The 14,003-nt window shown below is 52.2% G+C and overlaps 1 protein-coding gene across 1 annotated transcript in view; it reads left to right on the top strand.

Annotated features, from left to right (window-relative positions):
* The first annotated feature begins 5,212 nt into the window (after positions 1-5,212).
* LOC310641122 (solute carrier family 12 member 9-like) overlaps positions 5,213-14,003 on the top strand; it is a 127,432-nt gene continuing 118,641 nt past the window's right edge. The window contains exon 1 of the mRNA XM_083363911.1: positions 5,213-5,445. Within this exon, the coding sequence (XP_083220037.1) occupies positions 5,262-5,445 (184 nt within the window). The 5' untranslated portion in view covers positions 5,213-5,261. The remainder of the gene's footprint in view (positions 5,446-14,003) is intronic.

The following is a 14,003-nucleotide window of genomic DNA, read 5'->3' as shown; positions in this document are numbered from 1 at the left end:
AGTCCCGTTTCATTTAATTTAATTTAATTTAATAATTTGATTTCTATACCGCCCTTCTCCCGAAGGAGTGACCGTTCACTGGAAAAAGTAACTTAGGACCGCTTTTCACTTACAGCTTTGTGGTAGTCATCCCCGCGGTCACATGATCCAAACTCAGCCACTTGGCCACTGACTCATACTTACGACCGTGGCTGGGAGCCAGGGTCACGTGATCCCCTTTTGCGACCCGTTGACAAGCAAAGCCAGTGGGGGGAAGCCAGAATCACTTAACAACCGTGTCAGTAACTTACAAGCGGCAGCGACTGACTGAACCGCTCTGGCAAGACAGGTCGTAAAACGGGACAAAAAGTCACTTAACAAATGTCTCCCTCGAGAACAGAAAATTTGGGGGCTCGCTTAGAGTTGTAAGTCCAGGGGGGACCTGGATTATTCGTGGCTGAACAATTTTTTTGAATGGATTAAGGCAGGGTTGTTCAAACTTGGCGACTTTGAGACTCGTGGACTTCAACTCCCAGAATTCCCCAGCCAGCATGGCTGGCTGGGGAATTCTGGGAGTTGAAGTCCACGAGTCTCAAAGTCGCCAAGTTTGGAGAGCTTGGAGAGGATAGGGGAGACCGTCCATTAGATTAAAACTCTGGTGAAAATCCCCCATGGATTGGGAGTGAGTGGGCTAAGGTACTTCCCCTTTATTAATGGAGAACCTGTTTTTTTGCTTCTCTGCTTATCCTATTTTATAATAAAAGCTGCCTCTGGATTGGGGAGAAATGGGGTGATCGATAAAAGAAACAAATGCAAAATAAAACGCAGGTAGCTCTCAACGTATGGCCATTGTGGAACCTGCCCGTTACGGCTAAAAGTCGTAACAGTCGGAAAATGGGCCGTCACGTGACCAGACCCAATTTTAATGACTTTTCTTTGTAGCGGCCATTAAGTGAATGCCACGGCCATTATGGTAAGAAAAAGCCAAGGTCATTAAGTGAACCCACTGTTTGCTAGGTGGAGTTTTTGCTGGAAATTAGAACTCAAGTCTCGTTTTCAGCAAAAGTGTAACCTGAGGTCACTCTGACTACAGCAAATCGGTGTACATGCGGGCTGTTGCTGAGTGGCTGAAATGAGGTCATGTGACCACTGGGGAAGGCGGCCATTGGACCCTGGTTGTAGTTTTTGGGTGGACCGTCATAACTTTGAACAGTCGCTAAGCGTCTTAAGGTCGCTAAGCACCTATAAACAGGGGTCTTCAAACTTGGCCCTTTTATGACTTGCGGACTTCAATGCCCAGAATTCCTCATCCAGGAATTCCTGGATGAGGAATTCTGGGCATTGACGTCCGCAGGTCATAAAAGGGCCAAGTTTGAAGACCCCTGATCTGTATAACAACATATCTCAACCCTTGGCACCTTTTAAGACGTTTGGACTTCAACTCCCAGAATTCTGCCAGGGGGATTCTGGGACTTGAAGTCCACACTTCTTAAAGTCAACAAGGTTGAGAAAGATTGGCTGATAATGCAACTTTTGGTTTCAAACCCATCTGCAATTGGAGAATTTTAGTCCAAGGGATTGTCAGGAGGTGTTTTTTGGGGGTGGGGGTGAGGAGAAGAAAGCTAGTTTTAAAACACCAACTTGAAACCTGGGGAAAACTGAGTTTAGATGAAACACCCGTAACAAATCTGAGGCTTGTCCTTCCAGCGTTGCTTACCTGAGAAGGTGGCTTGGGAGCTAAAAGGGAGGCGAGTTCAAGATATGCTGAGCCCCCATCTCTCCAGAGAAAAAGCACCTGACAAAATTAATCACAAGGGACAAAGAAAATGCCATTATCTGTAGACCCTCTCCACGGAGGAAATCTGAATTTCTATTAATGTCATCATTTTTTTCCTGTCTCAAAGTCCAGCAATTTAGATGTGGCTAAGTAGTATTTGCTGACCAGAAGTGACCAATAACAGCTCAGGACAGTGTTTTCTAACCCGGGCAACTTTAAGCGGCGTGGACTTCAACTCCCAGAATTCCTTAGCCAGCCGTGCTAAAGTCCACAAGTCCTAAAGTTGCCAAGGTTGGAGGCCTGGCTGAGGAATTCTGGGAGTTGAAGTCCACAAGTCTTAAATTGTTAAGATGGGAGGCCTGGCTGAAGAATTCTGGGAGCCGAAGCCCACAAGTCCTAAAGTTGCCAAGGTTGGAGGCCTGGCTGAGGAATTCTGGGAGTTGAAGTCCACAAGTCTTAAATTGTTAAGATGGGAGGCCTGGCTGAAGAATTCTGGGAGCCGAAGCCCACAAGTCCTAAAGTTGCCAAGGTTGGAGGCCTGGCTGAGGAATTCTGGGAGTTGAAGTCCACAAGTCTTAAATTGTTAAGATGGGAGGCCTGGCTGAAGAATTCTGGGAGCCGAAGCCCACAAGTCCTAAAGTTGCCAAGGTTGGAGGCCTGGCTGAGGAATTCTGGGAGTTGAAGTCCACAAGTCTTAAATTGTTAAGATGGGAGGCCTGGCTGAAGAATTCTGGGAGCCGAAGCCCACAAGTCCTAAAGTTGCCAAGGTTGGAGGCCTGGCTGAGGAATTCTGGGAGTTGAAGTCCACAAGTCTTAAATTGTTAAGATGGGAGGCCTGGCTGAAGAATTCTGGGAGCCGAAGCCCACAAGTCCTAAAGTTGCCAAGGTTGGAGGCCTGGCTGAGGAATTCTGGGAGTTGAAGTCCACAAGTCTTAAAAGTTGCTGAGGTTGAGGAGCCCTGGGTGCAGGGTCTTCCGCTTGTGGACTTCAATTCCCAGAATTCCTTAGTCAGGCGTGCTAAATTGAAGCCCCCAACCCTTAAAATTTGCCAAGGTTGGAGACCTGGCTGAGGAAATTCCGGCCCTCGTCCTTGGGGGAGGGCGGGGTGGACTAGATCAGTGTTTCCCAACCTTAGGAACTTGAAGATGCCTGGACTTCAACTCCCAGAATTCCCCAGCCAGCATAGCTGGCTGGGGAATTCTGGGAGTTGAAGTCCAGGCATCTTCAAGTTCCTAAGGTTGGGAAACGCTGGACTAGATGACCTACAAGCTCCCTTCCAACTCTCCTTATTCTGACAAAGCTGGTTGCAAGTCGGGGACCACGTGCAGGTAGGGTGGTTGCCTCCAACACTACGCTTCCTTGCGCCTTGCTTTGCCCGAAGCCAGGGCTGGAGCTTCCACCCGACCCACCCCCGCGTGTCGTGGGAACGCACCCAGCTTCCCGACTGAGCTGCAAGGGGGCGAGAGCTGGGGCTTCCACCCGACCCACCCCCGCGTGTCGTGGGAACGCGCCCAGCTTCCCGACTGAGCTGCAAGGGGGCGAGAGCTGGGGCTTCCACCCGACTCACCCCCGCGTGTCGTGGGAACGCGCCCAGCTTCCCGACTGAGCTGCAAGGGGGCGAGAGCTGGGGCTTCCACCCGACCCACCCCCGCGTGTCGTGGGAACGCGCCCAGCTTCCCGACTGAGCTGCAAGGGGGCGAGAGCTGGGGCTTCCACCCGACCCACCCCCGCGTGTCGTGGGAACGCGCCCAGCTTCCCGACTGAGCTGCAAGGGGGCGAGAGCTGGGGCTTCCACCCGACCCACCCCCGCGTGTCGTGGGAACGCGCCCAGCTTCCCGACTGAGCTGCAAGGGGGCGAGAGCTGGGGCTTCCACCCGACTCACCCCCGCGTGTCGTGGGAACGCGCCCAGCTTCCCGACTGAGCTGCAAGGGGGCGAGAGCTGGGGCTTCCACCCGACCCACCCCCGCGTGTCGTGGGAACGCGCCCAGCTTCCCGACTGAGCTGCAAGGGGGCGAGAGCTGGGGCTTCCACCCGACCCACCCCCGCGTGTCGTGGGAACGCGCCCAGCTTCCCGACTGAGCTGCAAGGGGGCGAGAGCTGGGGCTTCCACCCGACCCACCCCCGCGTGTCGTGGGAACGCGCCCAGCTTCCCGACTGAGCTGCAAGGGGGCGAGAGCTGGGGCTTCCACCCGACCCACCCCCGCGTGTCGTGGGAACGCGCCCAGCTTCCCGACTGAGCTGCAAGGGGGCGAGAGCTGGGGCTTCCACCCGACCCACCCCCGCGTGTCGTGGGAACGCGCCCAGCTTCCCGACTGAGCTGCAAGGGGGCGAGAGCTGGGGCTTCCACCCGACTCACCCCCGCGTGTCGTGGGAACGCGCCCAGCTTCCCGACTGAGCTGCAAGGGGGCGAGAGCTGGGGCTTCCACCCGACCCACCCCCGCGTGTCGTGGGAACGCGCCCAGCTTCCCGACTGAGCTGCAAGGGGGCGAGAGCTGGGGCTTCCACCCGACCCACCCCCGCGTGTCGTGGGAACGCGCCCAGCTTCCCGACTGAGCTGCAAGGGGGCGAGAGCTGGGGCTTCCACCCGACCCACCCCCGCGTGTCGTGGGAACGCGCCCAGCTTCCCGACTGAGCTGCAAGGGGGCGAGAGCTGGGGCTTCCACCCGACCCACCCCCGCGTGTCGTGGGAACGCGCCCAGCTTCCCGACTGAGCTGCAAGGGGGCGAGAGCTGGGGCTTCCACCCGACCCACCCCCGCGTGTCGTGGGAACGAGCTTCCCGACTGAGCTGCAAGGGGGCGAGAGCTGGAGCTTCCACCCGACCCACCCCCGCGTGTCGTGGGAACGCGCCCAGCTTCCCGACTGAGCTGCAAGGGGGCGAGAGCTGGGGCTTCCACCCGACCCACCCCCGCGTGTCGTGGGAACGCGCCCAGCTTCCCGACTGAGCTGCAAGGGGGCGAGAGCTGGGGCTTCCACCCGACCCACCCCCGCGTGTCGTGGGAACGCGCCCAGCTTCCCGACTGAGCTGCAAGGGGGCGAGAGCTGGGGCTTCCACCCGACCCACCCCCGCGTGTCGTGGGAACGCGCCCAGCTTCCCGACTGAGCTGCAAGGGGGCGAGAGCTGGGGCTTCCACCCGACCCACCCCCGCGTGTCGTGGGAACGAGCTTCCCGACTGAGCTGCAAGGGGGCGAGAGCTGGAGCTTCCACCCGACCCACCCCCGCGTGTCGTGGGAACGCGCCCAGCTTCCCGACTGAGCTGCAAGGGGCCGAGAGAGAGGAACGACCGATCGCTCCCCGCGCAGATCCCGCCGGCTTCCCTGCTTCTCCCAGCCCGAGAGGCGCTCCGGGTTGAGCCGGGACAGGAGGCGGGGATGGAGGGCGGCGCGTCCAGGGGCGGCGGGGCGGGCCGGCCAGCTGGCCGGCCAGCCTGCCTCTTGCGCCCCGGAGGCTTCGGCCGGCCGTCTTTGTGCGCGCAGCAGCGGCGGCGGCGGCGGCGGCAGGAATCATGCCCGGTCGTCGGAACGGCGCCCTCTCGGAGCGGAGCCCGCTGCTGGCTTATCGGCTGTGCAGCAGCTCGTCGCTGGAAGCGGAGCCGGCGCCTCCGACGTCCCGCAAGCTCTCCACCTTCCTGGGCGTCGTGGTGCCCACTTTGCTCTCCATGTTCAGCGTGGTGCTTTTCCTCCGCCTGGGTGAGCGAGCGAACCCGGGAGGAAAGCGAAAGTTCACGCGGGGGGGACACCCCCCCCGGATGCAAGCCCTGGTTTATTTTTGCCTTGCTTTTGAAAGGATGCCGGGGCTGGGTTCCCGTGCGGGGCGCCGAGGCGGGACTTGGGGAAGAAGCGGGTCGAACGCGTCGTGAGAATGCAGCCTGGTTAGCCCCGGAAGGAAAGGTTGAAGCGTGTCGTGGGAATGCAGCCTGGTTAGCCCGGAAGGAAAGGTTGAAGCGTGTCGTGGGGATGCAGCCTGGTTAGCCCGGAAGGAAAGGTTGAAGCGTGTCGTGGGGATGCAGCCTGGTTAGCCCGGAAGGAAAGTTTGAAGCGTGTCGTGGGAAAGCAGCCTGGTTAGCCCGGAAGGAAAGGTTGAAGCGTGTCGTGGGAATGCAGCCTGGTTAGCCCGGAAGGAAAGGTTGAAGCGTGTCGTGGGGATGCAGCCTGGTTAGCCCGGAAGGAAAGTTTGAAGCGTGTCGTGGGAATGCAGCCTGGTTAGCCCGGAAGGAAAGTTTGAAGCGTGTCGTGGGAATGCAGCCTGGTTAGCCCGGAAGGAAAGTTTGAAGCGTGTCGTGGGAATGCAGCCTGGTTAGCCCGGAAGGAAAGTTTGAAGCGTGTCGTGGGAATGCAGCCTGGTTAGCCCGGAAGGAAAGTTTGAAGCGTGTCGTGGGAATGCAGCCTGGTTAGCCCGGAAGGAAAGTTTGAAGCGTGTCGTGGGAATGCAGCCTGGTTCTCCTTGGAGGAACCAAAAAAACAAAACCGCGTGGTGTGAATTCAGTCTGGTTACCCTGGAAAGAAACCGGTAGCTTTGCAAAGAAATGGGGCAGCCTGGTTATTATCCTGGAAGGAAAGTTCACCGTTTGGCGTGAATTCAACCTGGTTATTCCGGGAGGAAAGTTTAAGCGTGCCGTGTGTGAATGCAACCTGATTATCCTTGGAAGAAAAATTAAGGGGTCGTGTGAATGCAGTTTGGCTGTATCCCGGAAGGAAAGTTAAACGTTTCGTGTGAATGCAGGCTGGTTATCCTCGAAGGAAAAGTTAAGCTGTCGTGAGTGAATGTAGCCTGGTTAGCCCGGAAGGAAAGTTAAGCGTTTTGGGTGAATGCACCCTGGTTATCCTTGAGGGGGAAAAAAGCATGTTTTGTGAATTCAGCCTGGTTATCCTGGAAGGGAACCATGCTTTGCAAAGAAAGGGGAAATTCTGGGACCTGATAAAGGTTGGTGATTCAATTTGGCCTTTATTGGGTGATTCTTGGCTAAACCAAGAATGAAATTTCTGACATTGGCCATATAGGTAAGCCATATCATCCTGGTTTGTTGGACAGGGTTGTTTTAAAGAATATGGAGGTATGTCAGTAAAAGGGTAGAAATGCCGGCTGAGGAATTCTGGGAGTTGAAGTCCACAGTTCTTCAAGCTGCCAGGGTTGGGAAAAAACGTTATCTTGAAGGCCTGAAGGCAACGCCCAAATCCTGGCTAATAAATAAAATGCTAGGCCTTTGGAAAGGTGGCTAACTTTGCCAAGCTTGTCAGCCAATCCTCAGATCTCAGCTGGGAGGGTGGCGGGAATAAAAACAAATTAGTTATTTATTAAATTTATATCTCAACCATCTTGCCTTCCGCAATGCTTTGTTTCCCAAACGTATTCCCTGCCTCTGGCAAGCAGGCCAGTCAGGGAGAAAGTTAAAGGAAAACCCTGAGAAGCTAGATTTCCACAGGCGGGGATGTTTTTTCAGGAGGGCAGTGGATGGTGCCATTTTCCCATTTCCTGTCTTAAAAGGATATAAGTCAGACAGTAGCGTGCTGAGAATTGAGTAATCTCCTACCTTCAGGGCACTGTGTCTCACACTGACTTATAATTAACCAGGGTTACTAATATAATCACTTCATTCTTGAAATGGCCTGGCTGAATAACTACATAACTCTTAAGCCAGCCAGGGCTAGGACTAAATGATCACCAAGATCCCTTCCAATCTATATAGCTTCTGTGAATACTTAGAGGGCCTTTTAAATCAGCCTGCCCTTGCCCCAAATGCCCGACACACTTATTCTCTGAACTAGCCTGTGGTTTCATTCACACAACATGTTTAACTGAATTAACCCATATTCTACAGTGCCTCAATCCTTAACAAAGTAAATGAGTTAAGCAGGGGTAGGCCACCTTGGCTCTTTTATGACTCGTGGACTTCAACTCCCAGAATTCCTGAGCCAGCATGGCTCAGCTTGGAAACCTCTCGCTTTCCCCTCAGCCATGCTGGCTCAGGAATTCTGGGAGTTGAAGTCCACGAGTCATAAAAGAGCCAAGGTGGCCTACCCCTGGCCTAGGCCCCTTCATGACTTGTGGACTTCAACTCCCAGAATTCCTGAGCCAGCCATGCTGAGGGGAAAGGGAGAGGTTTCCAAGCTGAGCCATGCTGGCTCAGGAATTCTGGGAGTTGAAGTCCACCAGTCATAAAAGAGCCAAGGTGGCCTACCCCTGAGTTAGGGTGACTGAACTGACTATATTTTAACACACACACACACACACACACACACACACACTTCACCAAATTGGCATGTTCGAGAATGCAGCCTGTAGGTCTTCCTGGCCTAGTTTAAGGCCTGGTTTTGTCACTATAGGCAGTCCTTGACTTACAACCGTTTCTTTAACAACTAGTTGAAGTCACAATAGCATTGAAAAAAGTGATTTCCTTAACAACCACAGAGTTCCACTTAACAAAAAAAGATTGAAAACTTGTGTGCAGCTCATTTAACAACCTCCTTGCTTAGCAAAAGAAATTGTGATTCCCAAATGTGGTTGTACATCGGGAATACCTGGAGATCCTAAGAAAGCAAGAGACCATGAGTTCTAGTCCCGCCTTGGGCATGAATGCCAGCTGGGTGACTTTGGGCCAGTCACCAGGAGACAGAGAGTTCTAGTCCCACCTTAGGCATGAAAGCCGGCTGGGTGACTTTGGGCCAATCACCAAGAGACAGGCAGTTGTAGTTCCGCCTTAGGCATGAAAGATGGCTGGGTGACTTTGGGCCAATCACCAGGAGACAGAGAGTTCTAGTCCCACCTTAGGCATGAAAGCCGACAGTGTGACTTTGGGCCAATCACCAGGAGACAGAGAGTTCTAGTCCCACCTTAGGCATGAAAGCCGACAGTGTGACTTTGGGCCAATCACCAGGAGACAGAGAGTTCTAGTCCCACGTTAGGCATGAAAGCCGGTTGGGTGACTTTGGGCCAATCACCAGGAGACAGAGAGTTCTAGTCCCACCTTAGACATGAAAGCCGACAATGTGACTTTGGGCCAATCACCAGGAGACAGAGAGTTCTAGTCCCGCCTTAGGCATGAAAGCCGGTTGGGTGACTTTGGGCCAATCACCAGGAGACAGAGAGTTCTAGTCCCGCCTTAGGCATGAAAGACGGCTGTGTGACTTTGGGCCAATCACCAGGAGAATATGAGTTCTAGTCCCGCCTTAGGCATGAAAGCCAGCTGACTTTGGGCCAATCACCAGGAGGCAGTAGGAATCTGGCAAGTGGGAGAAGGAAGCTCCAGACTCCATTCTTTGCTATGAAGTATCTTTTCCTTGGTGTTGATTTAGAAGGTGGGCTTGCGGCTTGGCTCACTTGCTCGAGCTCTCTGATGTAATTTGCTCGGTGAATCTTTTCATTTTTCCCCCCTTTTCTTTTCAGTCTGTGCTGATTAACATACGTTATTTGCACGGGGCACGACATGATAGGATAAGGATTGAGGCATTTCTGCTTTCTCTGTGGCCTTCTCTGCGTTCTTTCACTTTTTGTCACAGTTGCCAGCGTGTGGCGTGGACGTGCTCGGGGACTGCCTTCTTTTCCCCCGGTTTCAGGAGACCCGGCGTATTTGCTAAATGCAGCCCCAGCCTCACACGACCTCTTCAAAGGATTTGCTGGAAGTTAATTCAGGTCGATGCTAAGCTCAGAATTTGGCACTCTTCGCCGTTCAGTTTTCACTGGGGGAAAACAAAATTGAAAAAAAATCAAGTTTCTCACTTGCAAAAAGAGTTAAGTGTGTGCACAACGTGGCCAGGGAAATATTTAAAAGCAGAGAATAGTTTTCGGAGAACTATTTTCCTTTTTTACTTCCCCCTCTCAGAAATAAAATCGATTCCTTGGAAATAAATACAGTTAGTCCTCGACTTACAACAGTACGTTTAGTGACCGACTGAAGTTACGGCGGCGCTGGAAAAAAGTGGCTGATGACCGTTTTTCAGACTTAACAACCATTGCGGCGTCCCCATGATCAAAACTCAAGACAGTTGACAACCGACTCGTATTTATGACGGTTGCCAGGGTCACGTGATCCGCTTTTGCGTCCTCCTGGCAAGCAAAGTCCATGGGGAAGCCAGATTCATTTAAGAACCGTGTGACTAGCTTAACGACTCAGTGGCATTGGAAAGAATGGTCATAAAATGGGCCAAATCCACTTAGCAAATATCTCACCCAGAAGCAGAAATTTTGGGCTCAATTGCAGTCGTAAGTGGAGGACTACCTGTAATTCAGGCCAACTGTAAACACGTACAAAATTAGACAATTTCAGGTTTCTTTATTTCAAATCTGATTTACAAATCTAAGCAGAGTGCTTTTTCCTCCCTGCAGCCTCATTCAAGCCAAACTTGATTCTTTAATCGATACATTCAATCAATCCATATATTAAATCTATTTACATCAATATATTTGCAGGTTTTTCTGCAAAGTAGGCTTTGTTTGCGCCTTCTTCCGAGTGTTGTTTTGTGATTCCAGGTTAATGTATAACCTGACTCTGACTTAGTGTTTTGTTTTGGTTTTTAAGATAAGCGTGGTGTTGCTGCCAGCCGGGATTTCCAGCAGAGGGGAAAAAAACCCCACAAATTATGAACAAAGTTGATGTTCATGTAAATGATTTAATCACAGTATTAATTACGTAACCAGTTTTTATTTTCCCGTTACACTTTCTGTTTTGTTTGAAAGGAGATTCTGAGCATGTTTGATAGGCAGAAGCTGAGTTCAACGAGGTGGTACCTTGATAAATGTGCATTGTGTGCAGGGAATTATAATAATAAATAATAGAGTTGGAAGGGACCTTGGAGGTCATCTAGTCCAACCCGCTCCTCAGGCAGGAAACCTTGTACCATTTCAGACAAATGGTTGCCCAGTCTCTTCTTAAAAACTTCCAGTGTTGGAGCAGTCACCGCTTCTGGAGGCAGGTAGTTCCACTGGTTAATTTTTCTCACTGTCCGGAAGTTTCTCCTTAGTTCTAGGTTGCTTCTCTCCTTGATCGGTTTCCATCCGTTGCTTCTTGTCCTGCCTTCGGGCGCTCTGGAGAAGAGCTTGACTGCCTCTTCTTTGGGGCAGCCCCTGAGATATTGGAAGACTGCTATCATGTCACCCCTAGTCCTTCTCTTCATTAAACTACACACACCCAATTCCAGCAGCCGTTCCTTATATGTTTTAGCCTCCAGTCCCCCGATCATCTTTGTTGCTCTTCTCTGCCCTCTTTCCAGAGTCTCGACATCTTTTTTACATCGTGGTGACCAAAACTGGATGCAGGATTCCAAGTGTGGCTTTACCAAGGCCTTGTAAAGTGGTATTAACCCTTCAGGTGATCTTGATTCTATCAAACATACTCAGAATTGCATTTCCCGTAGATAGACAATAGCAGACGGTGGAATTCCCTGCCACTAGAAGTAGCGGTGGGGAGCCAGTGTGGTGTGGTGTGCGAGTAAACACACCAGGCTAGACACTGGGAGGCTGCGAGTTCGAGTTCCGCCTTAGGCAGAAAGCAGCTGGGTGACTCTGGGCCAGTCACTCACTCTCGGCCCTAGGAAGGTGGCAAGGGCGAACCACTTTTGAAAACTGCAGGGACCACAGATAGTCCTTGACTTACAACCACTCATTTTTCACAGCAGTGGGGGCGGGGAAAAAAAGCAACGTCCTCACGCTGACGACCGTCACAGCAGTCCCCGCTGTGATCAAAATGTGAGCGCTTGACAACCGAATGTGTTTACGATGGTTGCAGCATCCCGGGATGGTGTGATCTCCATTTGCGGCCTTCAAGCTGGTTTCCAACATAGCCAGCAGGGGAAGTTGGGATCACTTAACAACTGCAGTGATTCGCTGAACAACTGTGGCAAGCAAGGTTGTAAAATGGGACGCAACTCACTGAACAACTGTCCTGCTTAGCCACAGAGATTCTGGTCCCAATTGGCGTCATAATTCAAGGACTACTTGCCGAGCTTGTCTGTCTAATGCAGGGGTCTTCAAACGTGGTGGCCCTTTTGTGACTTGGGGACTTCAACTCCCAGAATTCCTCTGGCTGAGGAATTCTGGGAGTTGAAGTCCACAAGTCACAAAAGGGCCAAGTCTGAAGACCCCAGTTCTAGTCCTTCAAGATCCCTCTTATAGTTACCGCTATTGAGCCAGCTTTCACCTAATCTGCATCTGCAGATTTCAATTTTTTTTCCCTGTTTGATTTGATTGTACCTTTATCCAAGATTCTTTGAAGAATCCTGCTTGAGCAGGGGGTTGGACTAGAAGACCTCCAGGGTTCCTTTCCGACTTCTGTGATTCTGTGAATGTATAGCTTCAGGAAGTTGACGAAGTCCCTTTTCAAGCCATCTTTCTTCCTAGGGGTTAGACACCCCCCCCCCCGAGGCTCTGCCAACTGTGCCCGGGTTCCCCCTCCCCTCCCCCTTTTCAGGAAATGCAGAACTTGGCTCCGAAGAGGGCAGAATCTCAAGAGCAAACTCTGATTTTTGCAAGGAAGGAAGTGGTTCGTTTGGTTTGCCGCACACACCTTCCTTGCTTTGCGTGCCCACAACTGAATTCGCACCACTGGAACCCTTCCAGAAACGGGAGCTGAGTCAAACCTTCACTGGGGCTCTTGTTATGTTTATACAATCCACATAGGGGTGACTTTGGGTCAATCACCAGGAGACTGTGAGTTCTAGTCCCGCCTTAGGCAGCAAAGCCATCTGGGTGACTTTGGGCCAGTTGCCAGGAGACCGTGAGTTCTAGTCCCGCCTTAGGGATGAAAGGGAGTTGGATGACTTTCGGCCACTCACCAGGAGACCAGGAGTTCTAGTCCTGTCTAAGGCACGAAAGCCAGCTGGATGACTTTGGGTCAATCACCAGGAGACAGTGAGTTCTAGTCCCGCCTTAGGCAGGAAAGCCAGCTGGGTGACTTTGGGCCAGTCACCAGGAGACAGTGAGTTCTAGTCCCATCTTGGGCATGAAAGCGAGTTGGATGACTTTGGGCCAATCACCAGGAGACAGTGAGTTGTAGTCCCGCCTTAGGCATGAAAAGGAGGTGGATGACTTTGGGCCAGTGACCAGGAGACCGGGAGTTCTAGTCCTGTCTTAGGCATGAAAGCCAGCTGGATGACTTTGGGTCAATCACTAGGAGACAGTGAGTTCTAGTCTCTTTATAGGCATGAAAGTCAGTTGGATGACTTTGGGCCAGTCACCAGGAGAGTGTGAGTTCTAGTCCCGCCTTAGGCAGGAAAGCCAGCTGGGTGACTTTGGGCCAGTTGCCAGGAGACCGTGAGTTCTAGTCCTGCCTTAGGGATGAAAGGGAGTTGGATGACTTTCGGCCACTCACCAGGAGACCAGGAGTTCCAGTCCTGTCTTAGGCACGAAAGCCAGCTGGATGACTTTGGGTCAATCACCAGGAGACAGTGAGTTCTAGTCCCGCCTTAGGCAGGAAAGCCAGCTGGGTGACTTTGGGCCAGTCACCAGGAGACAGTGAGTTCTAGTCCCATCTTGGGCATGAAAGCGAGTTGGATGACTTTGGGCCAATCACCAGGAGACAGTGAGTTGTAGTCCCGCCTTAGGCATGAAAAGGAGGTGGATGACTTTGGGCCAGTGACCAGGAGACCGGGAGTTCTAGTCCTGTCTTAGGCATGAAAGCCAGCTGGATGACTTTGGGTCAATCACTAGGAGACAGTGAGTTCTAGTCTCTTTATAGGCATGAAAGTCAGCTGGATGACTTCGGGCCAATCACCAGGAGACTGTGAGTTCTTGTCCCGCCTTAGGCACGAAAGTGAGTTGGATCTTTGGGTCAATCTCTGTCTGTCAGCCAGACCCACCTCACAGGGTTGTTGTGGGGAAAAATGGGATGGCATGTTAAGCTTATTGGAGCTTAGCTTGGCTTCTGGTCTGGTGACTTTTGGTTTCGTTTGTGGTTTGGTGTCTAGTGAAAACCTAGGAGATGGGTTAATTCAGTCCCCGGGTGAAATGTGTTGTGTAAACACCGGTGTGCGTCCATAAAAGAAGCAAAGTGAGTGACAGCTGTCAGTCCATGCATTTTGACTTTCTAGAAGAGAGATGGCACTGGCAAGTTCCTGTCCTCAGCTCAACTCTAGATTTGTCATAGATTCTCGGCAAAACTCAGTTTGCTGAAAATGCAGATCTTGCGAAATTTCATTTTAAGCGGATGAAATCCACTGGCTGTCAGGGGGATTGGAAGCCACACACTTCTGGAGCAGGGCAAATTGGGGAGTTGTGGATGAGGGTTTATGGAGTTGGCCAGTTCTGGAGGGCCGAA

Source organism: Vipera ursinii (genome assembly GCF_947247035.1).
Source record: "Vipera ursinii genome assembly, chromosome: 5".
NCBI lineage: Eukaryota > Metazoa > Chordata > Lepidosauria > Squamata > Viperidae > Vipera > Vipera ursinii.
Note: the sequence above shows the minus strand (reverse complement) of the source record. Positions and strands in the feature narration are given on the sequence as shown.